This window comes from Equus caballus, chromosome 2 (genome assembly GCF_041296265.1).
Source record: "Equus caballus isolate H_3958 breed thoroughbred chromosome 2, TB-T2T, whole genome shotgun sequence".
NCBI classification, from domain to species: Eukaryota; Metazoa; Chordata; class Mammalia; order Perissodactyla; family Equidae; genus Equus; species Equus caballus.
Genome location: NC_091685.1, coordinates 62479734 through 62505643, shown reverse-complemented (window position 1 = coordinate 62505643; position 25910 = coordinate 62479734). Strand labels below are relative to the sequence as shown.

The 25910-nt window shown below is 49.3% G+C and overlaps 1 protein-coding gene across 2 annotated transcripts in view; it reads right to left on the bottom strand.

Annotated features, from left to right (window-relative positions):
* The window catches only part of SCARA3 (scavenger receptor class A member 3), a 43108-nt gene that overhangs the window by 2194 nt on the left and 15004 nt on the right, over window positions 1–25910 (bottom strand). The window contains exons 2-6 of one of the 2 annotated variants that reach the window (XM_023636198.2): window positions 22747–22845; window positions 21355–21474; window positions 16479–16577; window positions 14454–15497; window positions 9950–10370 (exon numbers count right to left, since the gene is read on the bottom strand). In XM_023636198.2, the coding sequence (XP_023491966.1) occupies window positions 10348–10370; window positions 14454–15497; window positions 16479–16577; window positions 21355–21474; window positions 22747–22845 (1385 nt within the window). In that variant the 3' untranslated portion in view covers window positions 9950–10347. Of the gene's footprint in view, window positions 1–9949; window positions 10371–14453; window positions 15498–16478; window positions 16578–21354; window positions 21475–22746; window positions 22846–25910 lie in introns of those variants that run through there. The other variant, XM_023636196.2, reaches the window with a different exon arrangement.

The window sequence follows — 25910 nt, the reverse complement described above, 5'->3', positions numbered from 1 at the left end:
CTCGAGTTGGGGACTGAGAGAGCTGGACAGCTCTGGGACAAGGCCAAGGCTGTCCAGGATTGTCTGTCCCCTCCAGAGGCCAACCTGGCCTTCTACATCTCCTGTGGTCTCACTCCCTTCCCCAACCCCCCATCTAACCCCAGGTATTGCCCATGACTGCTTAGGGATCCAGAGGTGGAGTCAGGGGACATAGAGGAGAAAATGAGGCATGAGAAGCAGACGTCTCCCAGGGTGAGTGCGTGGGCACAGTGACAGCCCACAGAAAGGGCACCTCCTCCAGGAAGCCCACTCTGACCACTCCACCTCTTCTCTGAGCTCTTGGGGCTACCACTTTCTGAATCTTTTAGTGGACATATAGAGAGAAGAGAAGTCACAGTACAGTGAAAGGAAACCCTTGTGCCTATCTGGTGGACCCCACTAGACTGAGAGCCTGAGGGAGACAGAGGACCATGGCTCATATCCCCCACCCTGGGCACAAAGCCTGGCACACAGCAGGGAAAGCTCAGGGTATGCTTGAAGAAGGTGATTCACCAAACAGCTGTGGACCCTGCTGCCACCCAGTTCTGGCCTGCGGCCTGGGGGACACGCCAAGGTGAAGACATGGCCATTCCTCAAAGAGCCCAGGCTAGCACCCAAGTCAGGGGTCAGGTGACCTTACTATCCTTCCAGCCATGAAGGTCAGGGAGTGACCACCTCTCAGACCCGTGTCAGCCCTGAGGACACACAGCAGAGTATGGCTGTCAGTCTGCCCAAGGCACATCTGTATGCCCCAGGAGCACAGAGGAGACAGAACCATCTGGCCTGGGGAGGGCAGTAGTCGTGGAGAAGTTTCAGCCCCCACGAGGCCAAGGCACAGCAAGGCCTGGCTTTCTTCACTGGTCCTGTCACAGGCTCACCGGGTGGGGGCCTGGAGCAGCGAACCCCAGGGCTGGCCTGGGAGGTGAATTCTAATGCCCGGGCTCAGCCCTCCCTCAGAAGTCCGCAGTTACATCATCCTCTTTGCAAGAGAATCCTAGAGCTTTTGAGCCAGTTGGGAGCTAGTCCAGTTCCTTCATTTCACAGAGGAAGCAACCAAAGCTCTGAGAGATCAAGTGATATCCCCAGGAGTCTCTGAGAAGAAACAGAAGCCAGGTGGGCCTCTCAGAGAGAAGGATCCCGTCTGCTGGGAGCCCTCCCAGGGGCCACGGTCCAGTTCTGTGGCGTCAGGGCCCCTTCCACGGCTAATGCAGCCGCCACTGCTGTTAGTCCTGGCTGAGGCTACCTGCTGCCCTCCCCCACCTCCCCATGCTGCTCCTGGCCCCCCCGCCCCCTCCTCCCCCGTCGTCTCCTTCCCGGAGTGTTTCTAAGTGGAACACAGTGTCCGTGAATACTGTCCTCTATTACCATCTAAACTGGAAACCAGAGCCCAGACCGTCAGCCCCACAGGGCCAATAAAAACCTTCCAGCCATTCCCTGCCACTGCCTGCCCATGCCCACCTCCCACACACAGCAGGGATGGGGCCCTGCGTGGGCTTGGCTCACATGGCCTGCCAGCCGCACAGGCTGGGATTCTGTCATCGGGCTGGCTGGAGGTGGGGGTGGGGCTGGCTGGTAGCGGCAGCAACCTGGGCTGGGAGCAGCCCTGAGGAGGGACCTGCCCTTTGGTCCAGAGTGAGCCCCCCTCCCCAAGCATGGCAGCCAGAATAACACAGAACAACAAAGGCACAGGGAGATGCCCGCCCAGGAACCGCCTCCCCGCCGCCTGGCAGGACTTGCTGGAAACTGGCAAGGCCACGGCGCCTGTCTTCACCCCAACTCTGCCCTTGGCACCTGGGCCAGCTGAGGCTTGGAAAAGCAGAGCTTCAGAGGTGGAGAGGCCCCTGGAGGCTGTGCATGTGGACGGGAGTTGGAGGGCCTTGGAGCCATGCTGGGCAAGTCCTGCCCATTCTGGAGCTCGGGTGCACATCTATGAAGTTGCGAGTTGCACCCACCAGTTCCTCAGGGCCCCAGTGGCTCCAGGACCTCCCCTCCTCCTGACTGTCCCTGCTCCTCCGCCTGCTTCTTTAGGCTCCTTTGCCTGCTCTAGGAACACGGCTCCCCAAGGCTCACCCCCAGCTCCCTGGTCCTTCACTCTCTGTTCTCACAACCACTTCTGTGGCTTCCACTCTTGTCCCCTGGATGGAGGGTCCACAATCCCCACCTCCAGCCTCAATTGAGGAAAAGCCTGAGAAGTCTCACCTTGACAAGGATGCCCAGCCCTGCCTGGCCCCCAGGTCCAGTGGGAGCCCCCTCACTCTCTCCCCATGGCCATTCCTTCCCATGCCACCATCTTCGTCAGGTGCCCTCTCCTCCCTGGCCCCTGAGGATCACAGCAACTGACTGTGAGGATGTCTAAGGATTTCTGTGCCAACAGAGTGGGAGAAAGGCAGAGAGAAAAGGGCCCCCTTTCGTCCCTCCCCACAAGCCCCTCAGCTCCTCTTTCTGGGGAAGCTCTCAGATGTCTTTCCCTGGATGGGGAAGGCTGGGTACCCGCATGCCCACGGGGAAGGTCTGTGCAGAAGCCTGGGTCACACTGTCCACCTCATTCCCCCAGGAGCTGCAGCTTCCAGCAAAGAGGACTGCGAGGAAAACAGTTGCCTCCCTCGCCATACCCCCAGCCACAGCTGCCACGGCTGACCCCGTCTCTGAGAACCCAGACAGGTTCCCAGGCAGTAGCTTTGTGGAATCAAGTGGGTGGCTTCCTCAGGACTACTGTGTTGCAGGTGCTGGCTACGCTGGCCGCCTACGTCCCAGCTGGTGGCTGGAGCCCGTTGTGCTGGTGTGCCCAGGCCGGTGCTGCAGCGTTCGGCCCTGGCTCGGCTCTTCAGCACCTCTGTGACCTGCCTGCTCTCGGAATAGGGAAGGGCAATGAGAGCAGAGAGCGTCAGGCTTATCTCTGTGTGTCCCCAGTCCATACATTGCATCTGTCGCCCCATTTTACAGATGAGAAACCCTGGTACAGAGAGTGGCAACTTGCCCAAGCTTACCAACCATTGAGGGGCAGAGACAGGATTCAAACCCCTGCCTGAGAAGCTCTGAGACCCACACTCCCTCCCCCCACCCTGCTGCCGCTGCTCTTCATCACTCTGCGGCTGGGGATCCTGGCCCTTTCTCGAGCCCCCTGTCCTCCCACTGCCAGTCTTCCTGCCCTGGTGCTGCCTGGAGGAGAGTGAGGGTCCCCACAGAGCACGAGGGGGAAACCTGAAGGCCTGTCTTCCTCAGGTGAGCCGAGCCTCCGCCCATCCCTCCCAGGCCAGCCATGAATCATGCGGGCACAGGCAGAGCTGGTGGGACCAGGGTCTGGCCCAGGAGGAAGTCAACAGCGGTAGTTTAGTGGTTAGCGTAGGGGGAAGGAATGTGGACAGAGGCTGACCCAGGCGCTCTCCAGGATAGACATAGCCCGTAATGAGATCTTGGTATCGGCAGGGCTGAAGGGCAAGAGAGGGGGTGCTAAGTGCTGCTCTGAGCAGGGGGACATTGGAGACAAAGGAGGTAGCACGCAGCAGGGGCTGAGGGGTGGGGTTGGGAGAGGGGAGCAGAGCATCCTGGAGTCCGGGGAGGCCCATAATTACTCAGGAAGCCACAGGCTGTAATTAGGCCATCTCAGCCCATTAGGGTAGAGCCACAACTGACAGCATGTCTGGGACAAGTAGGTGGTCTGCCCTGGGAACAGGGAGAGGGTGGGGGGTGAGCAGAAGCACCAAGCTCTCAGGGCACAAACACTGCCGGCCCATGGGTGGGGTTCTGCACGGCGGGAGGGCCCTCAGAGCGTCTCACAGTGCGAGGCCACAGGCAGCTTACCTGGGGAGAAGGAAACAACCAGAAGCGGTGCCTCTCGCGAGACTGGCCTGGTGCCGTGGAAGGCACACTGGCCTGCACTTCGGGGGACTAGGGCTGAGGCCCGGCTCTGGTATTAACAAAGTAGGTGGCTGCTTAAGTCTTTGTCCCTCTTTGGACTTCAGGCTCCCTTGTTCTATGGGAATACTGGCCCGGATGAGGGACTCTCAGTCCTGGCTACTGTCACCTGAGGAGCGTTGCACACATGCCTGTGGGTTTCCACTTCTGCCTATAATGGACTGGTTTGTAACAGACTCAACCTCCCACCGAGAACAACCAGAGAGATTAGATAAAATACCAAGACGTCCTCTGAAGGCTTTGGAGAGCGATCAAGGGCCCAGATCGCAGGGAGCAGGGAGGCTGGGTGAAGTAAGCCTGACTTTCTTGGCCGCTCTTCCTCTCAAGGCATTTGTGGACTAGTAATTGGTTTGGGCAGAGAGGCTGAGGAGCCTAACAAAAGGCTGCAGCTGTTGGGCCGAGGAGCAGAGGAGGGCTTCCAGCAGTTTCACTGGGACTGGAGCTCAGGGCTGCCAAGGGTCAGGGTGGAGAGTCAGGAGAAAAGGAATCTGCGTGCATTTGCAATGAGGAGCACGGAGCAGAGAAGCTGAGCAGAGCGTTCGGCCTCATTCATTCTGTCCTGTGGTGCTGGGGAGACAGTAATTGGAGTTCAAGGCTGACAAAGCAGTAGGAAAACACTCCTCAAGAACTGTGCCCTAGAAGTAAGAGTGCATCAGGAATAGGCCAGTGTCACGGTCACCACAGGTACCAACGGAAGCTTGCATGGTACTCCTTTTCATCGATCGCTTTGGCTGCTCGACAGCAAGCAAATCTAATCCTCCACTGCAGTCTCCTCCCTGCCACCTCCCCAGCTCCTCTGCCCTAAACTGCAGAGTGATGTGACCTTCTCTCCTTTTTCCTTTTTAACATGTAAACTCCTAAGCACTTTGAGCGTGGGAGTAGGGTGGAGAGTGGTGCTGATGCAAGAGGTTTACAAATTGAACACCTCTGTATCTCGCCTTTCTTGCCCATCCTCAGCTTCTCCCCTCTGTTCACGCTTTCGTGTAGCATTCACTGAGCAAAGCTTTCCATAATAGCTTTCAAGGGCCAGGCACTCTGCTGGGACGAGGAGCCCACCATCAAGCAAATTAGATGCAGAATCATCTCTTACATTAGGACACGCTTATATATTTTACAAAACTTGTTCACATCCGCTGTTAATACTGATACTCACAGCTACCCTGTGGGATATGGAGATAGGACAGGTATTAATATTCCTATTTGCAGATGAGGAAACTGAGTTGAAAGTAGCCAAGAACCTTGTCCAAGGTCGCTCAGCTAATAAGTGATGATGGATGGTTTCCTGTCTCCAATTCCCAAGTGAGAGTCCCAGGAGAGACACTCTCTAGCATAGACACAGAAGTCATCCTCCAGAGCAGGAAGGGAGAGATATTCTTTGAGAGGCGCAAATGCCGTGGAAGTGCCACGCCTCTCTGTTGAGCAAAGGGAGGCTGGGAATTAATCACAGAGCTGGAAGAGGTCTCAGAGAACAGCTGGTCTTATCCTTTCATTTACAGATGAAAAAAACCCCAGAGGCATAGAAAGATTAAGTGACTCTGCCTAAAGACACAGAGCGAATTAGAAGCCAGGCTCCCTCCCGTGCAGTTGAAGAATCCTTGCCCTTCCGGCAGGACTTGGCCCCTTCCACACTGGCTGTGGCCCTTGCTGTCTTGCTCTCTTTATTCTGTTTTTGTTCTCAGCTCCGACCAGAGGGAGACCTCATTGCCAGGTCCAGCATCAGAGCCTGTCGGCACCTGTCTTTGTGTGAGTGAATGAGTGAGTGACGAGTTCCTGGAGGAAGGGATGTACATTTTGTCTCTAGAATTTTCTTTCAGATGTGAGAGATTTTACATGCGGTGCTCTAACAACCAAGAGGAATGTTTGCCAATAGACACAGTTTAAACAAACGTGCAGAGGTTGAACCAAGAGTCAGATGTGGCTCAAACAGACATCCCACCTTGCTCTCCAGCTAAGATGAGGTCCTTCGAGGAGAACTCTGCCATTATTAGGACAGGAGCAGATATAAATTCCTACGACTATTGTTGGCTTATACTCAGAATAAGGTTTTCAAACGGTTCCCTGCCAACCCTTTTGGTCCCATCTCCCCTTCTCCACTCTCTGCCTCACACCCCACGCCAGAGCAGGACCTGAGTAAAGGTGCCTTTTTGGTACCTGCCAGCTCATGCCCAGCTTCTGGCTGGGCACTGGATGTATGCATCTCAGAGCCCTGGCAAGGGGTCAGGATTTTAAATCACAGTGTGACCTTCAGCTCATTTCTTAACCCCAGTCTCAGGTCACGTTTCTATAAAATAAAGACACCCACACCTGCCTTGTCCACTGTACAAAGGTGGTTGTGAGGCTAAAATGAAACAAAGTCTGTGGATGGGCTTTGTCATCAGGAAGCTTTATATTTCATGTATTTTTAGGTTGAATGCAACCAAAATACAAAATTACCAGAGGATGAACCATAAGAACCATTTACGAATGCCTTCACTGGAACACTGCATCGTAGAGGTCACACAGAGACCTATTTTAGGTGACATATTGTGGAAAGGTTTCAGTTACCAAGGAAATACTCAGTACCTGGTTTTGTTGCAAAAATATGACAATGGACCAACAAGATCTACTTCCCCATAGCCCCCAACACCACCAATCTAGATTAAAGAAAAAATTAGCCCTAGTGGCAGTAGAAATGCTCAATGATATAAAATAAAGGCAACCCAAGATTGAGACTAATGGTTAGAGTGAACTAGAGAACCAGAGACGTTGGTTCCAGTTCCTCAGACTATGACTTTGCTTGGAGCCAGATCTATCTAGGATCGTGGGGCCCTCCCCCCTCCCTCCCGGAGCTCCCTGGATGATCGGGCCCAGATGTTCGGCCCCACAAATATAAACTATAGGTTCTGGAACTGCCAGATCTCAGTGGCTACTTATGCTGTTCTCTAGAGTCAATATTTGCTGTATTTTCAGGTTGAATATTCTTCCCACAAAGACATCCTGGGAAGGCTCTAGGGAACCTGGGGATGGCCATCCAAACTCCTGGTGTAAGGGAGTCTGATTAAGAGTCTTTCGGACCATTTTTCCAGGAGGAAAACTGTTGGAAATACTGCTGTGAAGGAGCAGAATGAAAAGGTAATGGTATTTGTTATGAGTTGAATTGTATCCCCTCAAAATTCATATGCTAAAGTCCTAAGCCCTGGAATACGGCCTTGCTTGGAGCTAGGCTCTTGACAGAAGTAAGCAAGTTTACAGGCATCATTAGGGTGGCCCCCTAATCCGAATGACTAGTGTCCTTATAAAAAAGGGAAATTTGGACACAGAGACAGACACTCACAGAGGGAAGATGATATGAAGAGACACAGGGAGAAGACAGCCATCCACAAGCCAAGGCTTGGAACAGATGCCCTCAGCCCTCAGAAGGAGCTAACTCACAACGCCTTCATCTCAGACTTCCAGGCCCCAGGACTGTGAGACACTACATTTCTGTTGTTGAAGCCCCCAGGCTGTGGGACTCAGTGCGCAGCCCGAGCTGACCGCTACAGTGTTTACTTCAGAATGAAGTACTCTTAGCAGAAGCCACAGAGCATTTCAAGTGAATTGAAAGAGTGGACCAGATAACCCTCTCTGGATATGGACTCTAAGGGTAAGTTGGGGGCAGAGTTGCCCCAAGGGGAAGAAGAGGTCAGGCCCTTGTTGGGGAAATGGTGGGGAGGAGACAGGCGTGGGCTACAGTGGCTATACTAGGCAGCCTGTGCTGTCACCAAGAAGAATATCTTGTTTGCTCAGGTGTTTTTAGAGGGACAGGGTTTTATGTGACTTTGGGGAAGGAGGCCGCTCAAGGCAGCTTGGGACTTTGGCCCTGAACTGCCTTGAATTTGAATCCTGCGTCCATTCCTTGCTAGCTGTATGAGCTTGGCTAGACCTCACGCGGTATCCAGTTCTTCACCAGCGGCTTTTTGGGTTCCCAGTTTCAGGGATCACGAGAATGAAAGGAGACAGTGGGTGTGCCGCACACTCCCTCCTCAGGATCTTTGCACGCATGGCTCCCTCCCCCTGGAGCTCCTCCGCTCATCCATGCGTGATGCTGTACCTGACTTACTCCTCCTCCTCTCTCAGGGCTCAGATCAGATGTCGCCTCTGACGGTTAATTTTATGTGTCCACTTGATGGGCCACGGGGTGCCCACATATTTGGTCATGGGTGTGCCTGTGAGGGTGTTTTTGGAGGAGATTAGCATTCACACGGATAGACTGAGTAAAGCAGATGCCCTCCCCAATGCGGGTGGGCCTCATCCAGTCAGTTGAAGGCCTGAACAGGACAAAAAGGCTGAGTTAGAGGGGCCTGCATGGTGGAATAGTGGTTAGGTTCATGCACTCCTCTTTGGCGGCCTGGGGTTTGCCAGTTCATATCCCTGGCACAAACCTACACACCACTTATCAAGCCATGCTACGGCAGGCATCCCACATGTAAAATAAAGGAAGATGGGCACAGATGTTAGCTCAGGGCCAATCTTCCTGAGGGGGAAAAAAAAGGCTGAGTTAGAGGGAACTCCTCTTGCCTGACCACTTCAAACTGGGACATCAGCTTTTTCCTGCCTTTGAGTTCAAACTGAAACCTTGGCTCTCCCTGGGTCTTGAGCTCACCAGCCTTCAGACTGCAACTACACCCTTGGCTCTCCTGGGTCTCAGACCTTTAGACTCGGACTGGAGTTGTACCGTCAGCTCTCCTGGGTCTTCTGCTTGCTGACTCACCCTGCAGATCTTGGGACTTGCTGGCTTCTAGAATTGTGAGAGCCAGTTCTTTCAATTCCTTACAATAAATCAATCTCTCGCTCCAGAGATCCTAATGGACTACAAGAGATATATATGTATATCCTGTTGGTTGGTTCTGTTTCTCTGGAGAATCCTGACTAATACAGATTTTGGTACCAAGAGTGACGCTAGAGGAACAGAATTTTAAAGTTGAGTTTTCTGAATTTGTATGGGGTTTCTGGAATTGGCTCTCTGATCTGACTGGATTTAAGGATGCTAATAACTCTATGTCCAGTAGTAAAGACAGCCTGATTGTCCATGGCGTGATCTGGCAATAGAGATATGTAACACATTGGAGACTCCTAATCAGCCATTTATAAGAAGCAAGGATCTGGGTAACCATGTATAGGATACTTTTGAACATTTTTGTCAAAATAATGGGTATAATGAGATTGGCTGTTGCTCCCAATGTTATTGTACAAAGTATGGAAAGAAAAGGATGAACTCAGGGATTCAAATTCCCAGCTCAAGTGCCCCCAAAATGACCTGAAAACTTCTATGTCTGCCCTGAAGGAGACCCTTATTTCCTGTAGCCACAGGGCTGAGATCAAACCCACAGTCTGATCCTGTGACTGGCTGAATTACAATGCAGGTTGAACTCCCAGCCTTGTAGGGTGTCCACTGTTAAAGTGAGGACAATGACTGGGAAGCAATGGGATCCTGAAAGTCAGAATGGGGATATGTGGGCAGACTGATGAAGCTGGGGACATGGAGCCCCTAAATTCTGATGAGTCTTTGCCAGTGCAAGCAGTCTCTCCGGCCCATCCACCCACGGTAAAAGTGACCTCTCAACCCCCCCTCCCCACCCCCATCCCCCCCACCCCCCGACCCCGGCAGAGGGTATTAACCCTGCATTGCCCAAGGAAAGGGTAATGGTCTTGCCCGAGGCAGTTGCCAGGTGAGACAATGCTGATTCTCCTCAGGGCCCAGCCCACGACCCTTTTTTTGCTTCTAGACCTATAACTAAAGGTGAGGTACAAAGTGTGATCCATGAGGAGGTACATTATACTCCAAAAGAACTATTTGAGTTTTCTAATTTATGCAGGTAGAAATCTGGGCAATGTGTGTGGGAATGGATATTAAGGGTGTGGGATGACGGTGAAAGGGCTCACCAAGCAGGGATCCAGCATCTAATGGCACATCTTGGGGAGTTAAGAGGGGCTCCAACAGTTGGTTTGGTTGCTTGGCTGAAATATGGGCCAAAAGGAGACCCAGAGTGAGCAAGTTAGAAATGGCCGAACTGCCTTGGTTTAATGTAAAGGAAGTGATTCAAAGACTTATTGAGACTGGCATGTCAGAGTGGATTTGTCATCTGAGACCTACTTACCCACCCTGGGAGGGTCCAGAAGACACGCCTTTCACCACGACTGTGAGAAATCAATTTGTGAGGGAGCCCGGCATCCTTAAAGAGCTCTGTGCTCACTCTTCTCTGTGAGCCAGACTTTACAGTGGGAACTGCAGTCACTGAATTGGGAAACCTAACCACAGGGAGAGTAATTGGATCCGGGATGGCAGGGGCCAAGTGGAGGCACACAGCCGCCAAAGGCGAGGAGGAAAGAGTTACTGTGATGGACAGCAGAGTCAAAGCAGCACTCAAAGCAGTCTCATATGCTCAGACCATGGTGTTAGCTAGTTGATCGTGGCGTTCCTAGAAGTAAAATAGGTAGGAAGCCTACTCAATTCCTAGTTGTTCTGTACAGGCAGAAAAGTTCTAGGTCAAGTGAACAAAACTCTAACTTGAAGCATAAATATAAAGAATTATGGCCCTCAATCAATTCTCAGACTTGAGCCAGTTTATAGACCCAGAACCCCTGGAATGAAGGGGAGGCCAGGTCCCCTTGAGGAAGGACCCCAGGACACTGCCAAAAGTTTATACTGTTAATCATTTTCCCAGCCTTCCCCAGAGGGACATATGGCCTTTCACCAGGATGGCTATGCATTGGGGAAGAGGAAATAATCAGAACTGTGGGGACTACTGGACATTGGCTCTGAATTGACACTGCTTCCAGGAGATGCAAACATTACTGTGGCCACCCATCAGAGTAGGGACTTATGGAGGTCAGGCGATCAATGGAGTTTTAGCTCAGGTCCATCTCAGTGGACCACAGTGGGTCCAGTGGGTCCGCAAACATATCGTGTCATGATTTCCCCAGTCCTGGAATGCATAATCGAAATACACATACTGAGCAGTTGGCAGAATCACCACATTAGTTCCCTAAGATATAGAACGAGGGCTATTAGGTGGGAAAGACCAAGTGGAAGCCACTAGAACTGCCTCTACCTAGGAAAACAGTAAACCAAGAGCAATACTGCATTCCTGGAGGGACCACCGAGATTAGTGCCACCATCAAGGACTTGAAGGATGCAAGGTGATGATTTCCACCACATCTCCATTCAATCTGCCTATCTGGCCTGTGCAGAAGACAGGTGGATCTTGGAGAATGACAGTAGATTATCATGAGCTTAGCTAGGTGGTAACTCCAGTTGCAGCTGCTGTACCAGATATAGTTTCATTGCTTCAAAAAATTAATACATCCCTTGATACACAACTGTTAATTTGGCAAATGTGTTTTTGTCCATTCCTGCCCATGAGGGCCCAGCAGAAGCAGTCTGCTTTCAGCTGGCAAGGCGAGCAATACACACTTCACTGTCCTACCTCAGAGGAATATCAACTCTCCAGCTCTGTTCATAATTTAGTTCACAGGGAACTTGATCTCCTTTGTCTTCCACAAGATACCACACTGGTCTATTACACTGATGACATTATGCTAATTGGACCTAATGAGCAAGTAAGCAGTAGCTCACTGTTTGTAGTAGCTCTAACTATTTGTAAGACATTTGTGTGTCAGAGGATGAAAAGATAAGTCTGACAAAAATTTGGGGGCCTTCTACCTCAGTGAAATTTCTAGGGGTCCTGTGATGTTGAGATATCCCTCCTAAGGTGAGGGAGAAGCTGTTCCATTTGGCCCTTCCTACAATCAGAGAAGAGGCACCACACCTAGTGAGGCTCTTTGGATTGTGGAGGCGACATATTTCTCAACTGAGTGTGTTACTCCAGCCCATTTACCAAGTGACCTGAAATGCTGCTGGCTTTGAGTGGGCGCAGAACAAGAGATGGCTCTGTAACAGGTCCAGGCTGCTGTGCAAGCCGCTCTGCCATTGTGCCATATGACCCAGCAGATCCAATGGTGCTTGATGTGTCAGTGGCAGATAGGGGCACCGTGTGGAGGCCCTGGCAGTCCCCTATCAGTGAACTGCAGTGCAGGTCCTTAGGATTTTGGAGCAAAGCTCTGCCATCCTCTGTGGATAACTACTCTCCTTTTGAGAAATGGCTCTTGGCCTGCTATTGGGCCTTAGTAGAGAGTGAATGCTTAGCTATGGGCCACCAAGTAAGCATGCGGCCTGAGGTGCCAACCACGAACAGGGTGTTATCTGACCCACTATGCCATAAAGTTGGGTGTGCAGAGCTGCATTCCATCATCAAACGGAAATGGTATACAGACGACTGGGCCTGAGCAGGCCCTGAAGGCACAAGTAAGTTACATGAAGAAGTGGCCCAAATGTCCATGGTCCCCACTCCTGCTATACTGCCTTCTCTCTCCCAGCCTGCCCCTGCAGCCTCCTGGGGAGTTCCCTAGGATCAGTTGACAGAGGAAGAGAAGACTCAGGCCTGGTTTACAGATAGTCCTGCATGAGAGGCAGGCCTCACCTGAAAGTGGACGGCTGCAGCACTACAGCCCTTTCTGGGACATCCCTGAGGCCAGTGGGATGGGAAATCCTCCCCGTGGCCAGCACTTCTGGCAGTGCACCTGGCTGTTGTGTTGGCTTCTGTAGGGAGAAATGCTCAGATGTGTGATTATGTACCAGTTCATGGGCTGTGGCCGATGGTTTGACTGGATGATCAGGGACTGGAAGGAACATGATTGGAAAATTGGTTACAAGGAAATTTGAACAAGAGGTATGTGAATAGTCCTCTCTGAATGGGCAAAATACCTGAACGTACTTGTGTCCTATGTGAATACTCACCAAATGGTGACCTTAGCAGAGAAGGATTTTAATAATCAAGTGGATAGGATGACCTGTTCTGTGGGTTCCAGTTGGCCCCTTTCCCCAGCCAACCCTGTCTTCACCCTATAGGCTTATGAACAAAGTGGCCCTGGTGGCAGGGAGGGCGGTTACGTAGGGGTCAGCAACATGCACTTCCATTCACCGAGGCTGACTGGGCTACAGCCACTGCTGAGTGCCCAATCTGCCAGCAGCAGAGACCAGCACTGAGCCCCTGATGTGGCACCACTCTCTGGGGTGATCAGTCAGCTGCCTGGTGGCAGGTTGATTACAGTGGACTGCTTCCATCAGGGAAGGGGCGGGGTTTAGTTCTTACTGGAATAGACACTTACTCCAGCTACAGATTGGCCTTCCCTGCACCCAATGCTTCTGCCAAAAATACCATCCATGTACTTATAGAATGCATTATCCACCATCATAGTGTTCCATATAGCATTGCTTCTGATCAAGGAACTCACTTCACAGCACATGACATGCAGCAGTGGGCCCATGACCATGGAATTCATGGGTTTTACCATGTTCCCCACCATCTTAAAGCAGTTGGCTTGATAGAAGGATGGGAAGGGCTTTTTAAGACTCAGTTACAGTGCCACCTAACAGGTGAAAATATCTTGTAGGGCTGTATATGCTCTGAATGAGCATCTGGTCTGTGTTGCTGTTTCTCTGATAGCCAGGATTCACAGGTCCAGGGATCAAGGAGTGGAAATGGGAGTGGCACCACTCACCATTACCCCTAGTGATCTACTAGCAAAATTTTTACTTCATGTTCCAAGACTTTATGCTCTACTGGCTTAGAGATCTTAGATCCAAAGGGAGGAATGTTTCTGCCAGGAGATACAACGATTACACTGAACTGGAATTTAAGACTTCTGCCTGGTTACTTTGGGCTCCTCATGCCTCTGAATTAACAGGCAAAAGAAGTTACTGTGCTGACTAGGGTGATGGATCCTGACTACCAAGGAGAAATTGAGCTACTACTCCACAATGGAGGTCAGGAAGAGCATGTCTGGAATACAGGAGATCCCTTAGGGTATCCCTTAGTACAGAACAAAAGACTGACCCTCCCCCAAGTAAGAGAATTCTCCTGCCTGACAGCCTCCAAACTGACACATCATCTCTTTCTCGTTCTATAGCAGCTTCCAGCCTTTGGATTTGAATCAGGACATCAGCTGTGCAGATTTTGGACTTGCCAGCCTCCATGATCACATGAGCCAATTCCTTATATTCTGTCTCTCTCTCCTATTGGCTCTGTTTCTCTGGAGAAGCCTGATTAATGCAGGGGTGAGATGGGAGGAGAAGAGAGCATCAGAGTGACAGGGATCTGAGAGGCGGATGGTTGAGAGCACCAATGAGGGCACGGGAAGGGAGAAAACAAGAGGAGATGGAGTTTCCAAAAGATGAGGTCAGCCTATTTCTCCATGTGGACCCAATTAAACAGATCCATATATAAAATCCACATTTGCATGACAGGGAAAGTTAGGAGCCATAACACCTTTACAAAAGAGGTTTGTAAGTATGTTAAAGCAGCCCTTTGCCCTAGGCATTTGCTATAGGATTGTATTAGCCCACTAGGACTTTTACCTAAAACCAGGGACTTCTGTGTCTGGCAAGATCACCAAGGCCCTCTGGGAGCTTCATAGTAGCCCAGCCTGGATCTGGCTCTCACCTCGTAGGATGGTGACATTGCGAAGGATTTCTCCGTGATGCGTGTCTACAGCCTTCATCTCCTCCACGATCATGGAGAGGTTGCGCACGTTGAAGTCCAGTCGGGCGCTGAGCAGGCTGAAGCGCTCTCGGAGGAGGTCCGTGGTGCCCAGCATGAGGGAGACAGACTTGTTCAGGTAGTAGAGCTCCTCGGCATGGGTGTGGAAGCCCAGTGTGCAGGAGAGCCGCACGTCGTCCAGGTACTTGAGCATGCTGTGCACATGGTTGTCAGTGGCATTGATGTTGGTGAAGATGGTGCCAATCTCGATCTCGTGAGAAGCCATGCGTCCTTCCAACGTCTCGAACCTCTCCACTGTGCGGTTCTGGGCATAGCGGGTGTGGTACTGCAGATCGTGCATGTTCTCCTCGTGGTCATCCAGGAAGGATGAGATGTTATCCAGCTGCAGCTGCAAGCCCATGACCTGCAGCACCAGGTCATGCATGCTCTCGGAATTCTGGCTGATGCGCTGTGATGAGGCCCCCAGAGTGGCCTGGATGTTCTTGACCACTTCTCCGGTCTTGGCCGAGGTGGTACGCAAGCTGCTGAAGAGCCGGGTATAGTTCTGCCAGTCAGTGACAATCTTCTGGAGGGTCAGGGTCTCCTCGTCTGTCTTCCGCCGGATCCCGTGGATCCACTCTGAAGTCTGCCCCACGGTGAAGTTGATCTGGTGCACTGCAGCCTTGACGTCGTAGCACTCCTGGGTGAGGTCCTTCAGAGAGAGATCCAAGCCGGCTGTGGTGGCCTGCCAGCCTCTCATCTGGGCTAGGAAGAGCCCCAGAGACTGGTTGACCTGGTGGACGGAGAAGGAACAACTGCCCATCTCCTGGGAGATTTGACTGCTGGTGGTGGAGAGCAGTTCATGGGTCTGAGAGGTCTGATCCAGTTGGACCTCCTGAGCCAGAAGCATCTTCTGAATTCCCTCCAGCTCCTCCTGCAGTCTTTTGATCTCTTGCCCCAGCTGCCCAGCCTCATGGCAAAAAGAGCAGTTGTTCGGGGCTTTCAAATCTTCAGGAGAAAGGGACAACATTTTGAGTTGCTGAAGGATCATGGGACAAAGTTTGCTTCTTTAAATTAAATATTTCAGAGCATAATGAATTGGCAAGTGGCTTCTCAATCACTCTTGCTTTCCTAAATCCTGCTAAGAAATCCTTTCTGAAAAAGCCTTGCCATTCTATGAAATCTTATTTTTACCAAATATCTTTACTATGACCTGAAATGTAGGATTTAGGACATTTCCTCCATCTCGCCACCAAATTCTCAATAATACATCTGCATAACTTCTGAGGTTGCCAAGGAACCTCCCACTCACATTTTATCTTAAAATTTCTCCAAATACTTTTATATTTGTTATATTATTTGATCCTCGCACAAACTTTTGGGGTAGATGGTGCCGGGACTTCTCTCCCTGTGACTGACAAGAAATGAGGGACAGAGAAGTGGCTTGCCAAATATCACTCAAGTAGTTAGCGGCAGAATAGGACTCTTTCCATCAGAGCAGACCACTCCTAAACCCTTCTATTTTTGGCTCCTTCTGTCTCATTCTCAGAATGAGAACATCCCTAGTTAAAGCAGGAGACCAAGAGCATCATGCATTGTGCACACTTTAAGGCAGTGATGAGGAAGGGGCTGACTTGTCAAGAGGCTCTGGAAGGTCTTAAAAATAATTTCAGATACGTGAGGATATTTGAGGATGGACTGTCTTCGTCAGTCTAGCCCACCTATAGACTCTGGCTGGATCTGTACCACACACAGAACCCCTGGCCCCATTCCTGAGTATATCCCAGGATGACAGCCCTCTTTGAATGGATGGTTCTCTAGCTGGACAGGGAGGCCGGGAGCCATGGCTGTCCTCCCCTTGTGCTTAGAAGGTTGGTGAAGGCTGCCCTGCTCTGGGGTTCCATGGCATGGGGAGGAGCCCTCACTTCTCCCCAATTAATACTAATCTTCCATCATAGTCATCAGCACATTTGGACACTGGACACTTACCCAGTCCTTGGAGATTTTCCTGCATAGACACAAGCTTCTTGTCATAAATGGCCTGGGCCAGGGAGATATCCTCTGAGAGAGAGTCCACTTTCCTGAAAACTGTAGGGGAAATACAGGTGAGAAACTGGGACAGGGTCTTAGCTCAGAGAAAGAGGAGTTGTTTGTTGAGAAGACATTTTTATCAGCCCCTCTGCAACCAAAGCCATTCACCCTTCTTCTATGGGGCTTCCCAATGGTGGTAAGGGAAGATGCTTCTTACAGCCAGAGTTTGTCACATATCCCATAAAAATATGTATCTATGTATCCCTATCTATAGAATAGCTAGATACGTATCTCTTTAGATATCTCCCTCAGTGTATATATGTGTGTACAGTCATATGCGGCATGACGACGTTGCGATCAACTGGCTGCGTACACAACGGTGGTCCCATAGGATTAGTAGCACAGAGCCCAGGTGTGTAGTAGGCTGTCCCATCTGGGTTTGTGTAAGTGCACTCTATGATGTTCACACACCGACGAAATCACCTAATGACGCATTTCTCAGAATGTATCCCTGTTGTTAAGCCACGTATAACTGTATATATACGTATCTATGTGGATAGATAGTACAATGTGTAATACATATAATTTTACATATGTATATATGTCATTCTCCTCCTCTCAGATTTTAGAACTAGGACTTGACCACAAGATAGAATATGGAAAATTAAGAAAAAAATATAAAAGGAAAATAAAAATTATTCTTAATCCTAACACTGAGAGATAACTGCTATCAACATTTTCATGTATCTCTTATAATCTTATCTCCACAACCATTTTATAGCTACGTAGATACACACATTTTTGGAGAACAACAACAACAGAAAACTGGGGTGTTCTGAAATCTCATCTATTTTATTTTGCTTTATTGTATCATGTCATGGACATTTTCCCATTGAGGTTTAAATCCCTTTTTTTTTTTTAAAAAGATTTTATTTTTTTCCTTTTTCTCCCCAAAGCCCCCCGGTACACAGTTGTATATTCTTCATTGTGGGTCCTTCGAGCTGTGGCATGTGGGACGCTGCCTCAGCATGGTTTGATGAGCAGTGCCATGTCCACGCCCAGGATTCGAACCAACGAAACACTGGGCTGCCTTCAGCGGAGCGCGCGAACTTAACCACTCGGCCACGGGGCCAGCCCCCAAATCCCTTTAAAGTCATTACTTTTAATGCGTGTATCATACTCTATGTAAATGATTCAGCAATCATATAAAAATTCCCTATTGTTAGGGACACTTAAGGAACCTCCCCTCTGAGTCTGGAAATGAAACTTGATATGTAAATTTGTGAGTAACGCTTCATCCTAGAAATAATCTTGTATATGACGGTTGTGTGTATACGGTTACTCTGTTAGGACAGAATGCTGGAAGTAGAATTATTGAGGCAAGGGTATCCTTGAAGTCCTTGATACATGTTGCCAAACTGCCCCCTAGAAACGGTTATACCGGTTTACGCTGCGCAGGCAGCCCCACCCCCTACTGAGGGGTCAGTGCTGGCTGGTGGTCAAAGAACATCTGGGCAGCAGCAGGACCCCTGGCTTTCTCCAGCAGGTGCCTGGCTGAGCCTGATAGTGAGATGAGGGCAAGGACCAGATGGAGAGTCAATAAGATGCTTCCCACAGATCCTATGAAGGTCAAGTGTGGGGAGACGGAATTGGCCCCATCAAGAGTTGGGTAATGCAACTTCTAGTCCAGATTTGCCTCACATTTGTTGCGTGACTTCAGGCAAGTCAATTAATCTTTTTGGAGCTCAAGTGAATCATCTATAAAATGAAAGTATGAAGCTAGATGACTTCTAAAGCTCTTGTCAGCTCCAAAATTCTATGACTCCAAATTTTTTTGGAATCTCTGAGCTTTAATTAACATTGTACATCTCAGAGCTGCCAAGACTTAATTAGTAACAGTGACGTGTTGAGAAATCGTAGGAACAATTATATGCTGTTACAGTAGACTAGCACTTTATGGTTAATGATATTCATTATTCCATTGGAGACTTCCAACAATTCAGATGCCTGTATAGATGGGGGAACAGAGATGCAGAGAGACTGAAAGATCTTGATTCTTATTCAGATGCTCTGTAAAGTCCTCCTCCAAGCCAACAGCCAAGGGCTGACTCGTATAATTCACCCTGTTCCTGTTTTCATTGCGCGTTTCACAATTTGTAATTATGTATTAATTTTTTTGTTTAGCTGTTTTCCTTACTTTTCAGACTTTATTTTTTCCTCCTTTCAAAATTGTGTTTTATAACGTATACTATATAGTAAAGAGTGCACATGTACAATTTATAAATAAAATAGGTATTTTTGGAGGCGTGAGCCTATCATTACATCTGTCCATCTATTTTATCTTTTTATCCATCCATCAATCCACCTAATTTTTTGATGCATTTTAAATCAATTTTTTACTAATAGGATGAGAAGTCAAAACAGTTCATAGATTACTGCTCTAGACCAGGGGTTGGCAAATGAGGGTCTGCAGGCTAAATCTGGCCCAGTGTCTGTTTCATTGGAACACACACACCCCATTAATTTACACATCATCTCTGGCTGCTTTGGCTCTACAATGGCAGAATTTGGTTGTGACAAAGACCATATGTGCCCCACAAATCCTAAAATATTTACTATCTAGCCCTTGACAGAAAAAGTTTGCAAACCCTGCTCTAGTTACAGGCTCCACAAAGACAAGGCCTCTGGTTTATTAGGCAGTTTATGCCCAGTGTCTAGTACAGTCTTGGCCTATAGCATGCATGAAAAATACCACTCGAGTAAATGAATGCAGTGGGTTTTCCTTGTCTGTTGAGAGGAAGACTGACTTTGCCCAGCCCTCTGGACTTTGGCCACAGTCCTTATTGTAAGGACTAGCTTACACATCTCTAGTCATGCATTCAACAAGCATTACTTAGCAGCTACCAACCAGGCTTGGATGGTGCCAGCACTGTGCCAGGGACTTGAGATACTCGGGCTGGTGGTGAAAACAAAAAAGAAAACCCTGACGTTCTCCCTCGATTTCCCAAACACACTCCTCACCCCTAATTCTTATGATCCTCTGCCCATTCACTCTGGATGTTGGGGCAAGTCACTGCACCTTTCTCGTGGGTGGAACGGGGCCAGCCTGCCATTTTGGGGCTTGCTGAGACGATTTGTGGATATCATGTATGACGGTGCCTGCGCTTGGTGGGACAACTGTCCATACCCTCTGAGGGGTTTCGGTACCTACGCTCTTCTCTGGGCTCACGTTTGTGGCTCCTGGGGCTTTATTAATGGTCCCATGGGTGCTGGGAGTGTGGCCCTGAAAGGGCTGACCAGGAACCTTTGGAAGTTCTCCAGGGGCCAGTTTGCAGCCGCCCCGTGGTGGGGCCGCAGCTCCTCCCCTCCTCTGGCTCAGGATTTGGGCCACTTTCTGAGAGGCCAAGCCCTGGGAATTGATTTAGCCCGGAGAGGTGGAGCTGAACGGGGGTGAGGGGCGTGGAAGGTTCTTGAAGTCGGTGGTCCTCAAACCTGGCTGAACATTGGAGTCACCTGAGGAGGTTTCATAGCCAGTTAAGCCTGGGTCCCACCCAGTGATTTGATTTCACTCATCTGGAGTGGTATTTTTAAATGCTCTCCAAGGGATTCCAATGTGCAGACGAGACTGAGAACTGCTCCCTGTGATGGTGAATTAACAGACTCATCTCTGTTCCCAATACCTGGCACACAGTAGGTGCTTGGTTCGTGTTGGATTAATTAATGCCTTCGGGATTACTGGAAGTTGATTAGAGCGTCTATTCAAATTTAATATGCTGGCCTCTTGCCTTCAAGCCAAGGAAGCCAGTTACTGAATATCTCTAACCAGGGCCTGGACCAGGGAACCCCGTTACCCGCCCCGCCTCCCTTAGGGAAGTGCACACTCTCGGGTCAAGTAGTTCGAGTGCAGGGTCGGCACCTGGCATGAGGCACCATGCATACCTGCTTGTCTCGCCCTAGTCCCGGCCTTGTCTCTAATTTCTAGTCCATGGAACAAACAAACCTGCTCGCTTCCCTTAGTAAAGAAGTCTGAATTTTCAAAATCTGAAGCTAGGAGTGGAAGGGGATTGCAGTGAGAAGCCATCAAATTTGTTTTCATCAGTTGACCATAAACTGTCAGCACCCAGAAGGCAGAAGTTACCTGAATCCGGCTGTGCGCCCTCACCTGGGTCAGCCACCATAGTCATGCAAACCATGATGTGTTCGCAACCCACCAACTTGAGATCCCCTGCAGGACTCCCCTGCAGCACTCCCCTGCAGGACTCTGGTTGAGTAGGTCTGGGGGAGACCCAGGAATTTGCATCATAACAAATCCCGGGGGTGATCTTGATGCAGGCTGGCATCTAAACTCACTTTGAGAAACACTCACGAAGACCATGGAAGGGGCTTAGAAGTGGCCTGACCCAGTGATCTCAACCTGGATATACAACAGAATCATCTGGAGAGCTTAAAAATACTGAATTAATTCATTATCTGGGGTGGGGCCGTGGCATCAGTATTTTTTAAAGCTCCCAGTTGATTCTAACACGGAGCTGAAACTGAGAACCACTGATCTGGTCCTATCCTCTCATTTCACCAATAGGAAAACAGAGGTCCTGAGAGGGGAAGCGCCTTGCTCAAGGCCACACAGCTAACTATTGACCAGAAATTAGGAGCCGGTCTTCGCAGTTTGAATCAGGTATTAGATTCCCTGGTCAGTAAGATGCTGTCCTGGGCCCTGAGCCACAGAGATCTGCATTTGTAGAGCGTTTTGGTGCCAACCCCTGATCAGAAGCTGCCCTGCAGCCGCGATAGGGGAGCCCTGGACTAGCTGGAGGCTGCTGGGAGCTGCACTCACCCAGAGAGGCCAGCACGGCCACGGCCACCAGGAGCAGGGCCAGGAAGAGGTAAAGGATCCGCACGGACGTGTGCAGAGACAGGTTCCTCTGGCAGCGGCTGCAGCGGGGCCCCGGCCGGCCTGTGGGGGACAGAAGGAGAGCAGTGGCTTAGGCCAGTGGCTGAGGCTGCAGCTGAAGGATCAGGTTCATGCTCTTGCTCGGGCCTGTCTCATTACATTTCAAACCAGCCTCAGAAAGGGAGTTGTTCTCCATCCATCTCTACCCATCCCACTGCCTTTTCTCTAGGTCCTAGAGCTTTTAGGAAGTGAAGAGACCAGAGTCAGGGTCTCAAAGAACACCCCCACCACTCCCATCACTCTCTCTCTATGGCATCATCACTCAGCCCACGGTGTGGGCAAACACTCTCTGATACACTGGGCTTACTGATGATCCATGACATGGGGCAGCCAGCCCTGTTACACCACTGGGTGACCAACTCATCCAGGTTTGCCTAGGGCTTTCTGGGTTTTAGACTGAAAGTCTCATGTTATGGGAACTCCTCAGGGTGGGGCAAACCAGGATGGTTGGCCAAGACTGTCTCAGTATTAAAACTGGAAGTCATACACCCTGGGAAACCCCTGAGTCCCAGGCAACCCAGATGGTTATCACCCATCTCACAAGGTTTCAGGTAACCAGCAGTTCTCCTGGAAACCAAAAGAATGGTGCCAGTCCACCAGCTGGGCCCCTGGTATGCGGGAAGGAGGGAGCCCAGTGTTCTTGGCTATTCTGGCAGGTGGCCAATGCCCAGAGGGAATGCAGTGATAGTCCCAGAAATATGAAATTTCTAAGGCGAATTTACCTTCAGCTGCACATTATGAGTACCAGGAATGTTTAAAAATCCTGATGCCCTGTTCACACTCCAGACCAAAAGAAATCAGAATTTCTGAGGGCTGGGCTCAGGCATCCTTGGGTGATTACAATGCACAGCCCAGGTTGAGAACAGCTGCTCTAATCTATGAAACTCACTGAGAAGCCCTACTCTAACAGTTCAGGTGGCATGGGTTTCTCAGATTAACCATGCCAAGATGGGTCCTGTAGGCCTGAGAAGGATGGGCTACTTGGCTGGTATGGGATACAAGGAAGGAGGTAGTTCTGGGGCAGCTAGAAGACAGGCCCCCAGGGAGATGGCAGAGGTCCCTGACAGGTCTCAGGAGGAGCCCTGGACACAGATGTCACTTGTGTCAAACTTTGACTTCATCTGTACTGCATAACCCAGGCCACTCTGCCCTTTCACCCTCCAGGAAGCAGTAGGGAAAGGACAGCCAGGGTTTTGAAGCCATGGAGAGAGAAAACAAGTCACCAGCCTGGGAATGGGGGTAAGGAGATCAGAAGGCAGCCGCCAGAGCCCTTACCCTCCTGTGTGCACGGGAAGGTTGGCATGTCCTCGTCGTCAGCAGCCAGCTCCTCTTCTGTAACACACAATGCATCTCCGTCGCCAGCGGCCGACCTCACTGTGATGGAGCCAGTGCCATCAGTCCCAGGGCTGGGACCCTGAGTCACACCCACCCCTCTCCAGCTGCCCGATTCATTTACAGTCCCCACACCCTGTGCCCACCCCTGCCCCTGGGTACAAGTCAGCCCACTTGAGCTCCAGGTGACCTGATGGTAAGCAGAGAAAGGGGGACAGAGGTAAGAATCAAGGGGCTGAGGAACTGGGATGTCCTAACACCTCTGGGTAGGGAGACTGCAGGATCTCCAACAAGCTGGTAAAGACACACAGGCCAGCTCAGTTGCCTACTCTATCTGCACCTTGCTCAAACTCCTTGGGGTGGACCAAGAAGAAATAAGAGCTGGTTGCTTGATCGGCTCAGAGTCCTTCCATGCCCTGACACATGGTAACCGAAGCAGAATTGCCTTTTCCAGGGACGAGGGTGAATCTGGCCCCAGCACAACAGCACAGTCCCCACCAAGACTCTGCATCCGGCCCAGGTGGGGGGTGCAGAGAGGAGGAAGCGGGAGGTGGGAGGGTACCAAAGGTCACAGAGCTTTGCCTCACACCACCTTGTCCAGGGCCTGCCAGGTGTGGAAGGGATGGTGGGAGGAGCAGGTCTCATGTCAGAAGGCTGATTTGATGCTTGTTCCATGGGATCATGTACTCCCTAAATAAGACCTAAGTGATGTGGTCCCTCATTCTGAGGATTGCTCTCATCCCCCTAGACACCTCATACCTCCTCCTCCTTAAAAGACCTGGTCTTTTATGAATGATGAGAAGCAAGATGCCCAAAATAGGCAGAGCGAGCTGAATCTCCAAGTGGGTGTTTGAGAAGTTAGGTGGTCTGGATTGAGCTGACCAGGGCTTTTGTGCCGAAAAGCAGGGGATGCAAGCTGATGATGACGACCAAATTGCTTGGGAGACGTCTGCTAAGGGGATTTTTTAAACTATGCAGTAAAATCCAGAGGCAATAAAAGAAAAGATCAATACATTTGACTACATGACAATAAAATAAAAACACTTGTCCCTGGCCAAAAAAAGCAAATGTCAAACTGGGAGAAAATATTCACAACACATATCACAGCTAAAGAGCTAGCATACCAAATATATAAAGAGCTCTAAAAATTGAGGTAATGAAGAATGAAAAATCCTATAGAAAAATGGGCAAAAGACCTGAACAGACAATTTTGAAAAGAGACAGTGAGAATGGCCCCTAAACAAATGAAAAGATGTTCAACTTTACTTACAAGGTAAATGCAGCTTAAGACAACACTGTGATAACATTTCTCACCCATCAGATTGGCAGGAATGCAGAGGCCTGACAGTGCACTGTGTTGGCCAGGCCATGGGGAGTGAGGTGGGAATGCAAAATGGCCCAACCCGGAGGAGGGGAATTTAATATATGCATTTGCCCTCCAACCCAGCAATCACACAATCACAATCACACTGGAATTTATCCAGAATACACACCCCCAACAACCTGAAAATACATATGACAAGGTTATTCACTGCAGGGTTATTTGTATCTGCAAAAACTGGGAACTATCTAAATGTACATGAATGTACTATGGTATATATACACCCATTGGGGCTCTATGCAGCTCTACAAACAAATAAGGAACTCTCTATTAACTGATATGGAGTAATTTCCAAGAGATAGTAAATGAAAACAGCAAAGTGCAAAGAAGCATATATAGTATACTACCTTTTTTGTAAGAAAGAAGGGAAAGTAAGAAAACTTGCATACACCTGCTTATCATTGAAAGAAGAAACACAGGAAGGGTAAACCAAAAGACAATGAAGTTGTTTTCTACAAGGGATGGGGTGGAAGGAACACAAGAAGGAGTGACATTTCTCTGAGTATAATTTTTGTATAGTTTTGACTTTTGAAAACATGTTAATATTTTACATATTTAAAAAATTAAATTTTATTGATTAAAAAAACCCATCTGGAACCAGATAAATCTTGTTTGCATTTTTTTTTTTAAACAGATTGCTTGCATTTTGAATGACTACAATAAGCACACTGATGGGGGAAAGGAAAGAACTAATCTAAGTAGATTATGGCATGGTTTTGACTATGTAAACTCAGTCTGGGATATGACAGGATGTGATTGGGGAAGAAGTACAAACAAATCTTGAAATTTTTTAAGTAATTTTATGAATTGTTGTAGCATGGGTAAAGCAATTCTCAAATTATTTTAGATGAATTCCAGATTGAACAAGTGAGTAAATGTGTTGATGTGGTTTGGACGTGGGGTTCTCATTGTGAAAAACGGGACACAGAGCTATGGAATGGGAGAGACAAGAGAGAAGCCCTTGGGGACGGATGGAAGTTAGAGGCATCAATATGAACCCATAACTTCTAAAATATGTATCTGTATGTATATGTTCATGTTTATGTGCATATAATGTATATATGTATCTATATTTCTAGGTACGTGTATACATATAACTTTGTTTGCTGCAAAGACACTGAAATAGCAACAAACACGCCTAGCAACCTAGGTCATAAGGAAGTAGAAACCAGCTTGAAGATGTCCCCACTGGGCAACTCTGAACAATTTGAGCATTAAAATAATTAAGCATAATAATGCAATTATGTTATTGAAAAAATAGAGATTCATGGATTCATACCAATGATAGTTAGAGAGACAGAGAGAAGAGAGGACTGGAGTGGGAGATCAACAGTTGCAATCATTATGGTAAAGACTGGATCAGGCAAGAACCACCAATGGATGCTACCTCTAGGGAAAATTCTAATGAAGAACAGCATTTATACATGGTCTTACAGTGTCTCCTTACAGGCTACTTATTAGCTGCAGGAGAGGAAAAAAAAAAATTCCAGTAATTACATATTAGGGAAATCAGGCAACACCTTGACCAGGTGATCAAAATTAACATCACCTCTGAGGGCCAGATGGACATGGTGTGCTTCTAGAGGTGACAGCCTGAGCAGCATACATCACCTATGTCATTTATTGGCCAAGAATGCATAACCCCATTTGAATCACGAGGAACCATGAGAAAAACACAAAGTGAGGATCACTGTATACAAAAAAGTGGGGGGGAGTGTTGTATTTT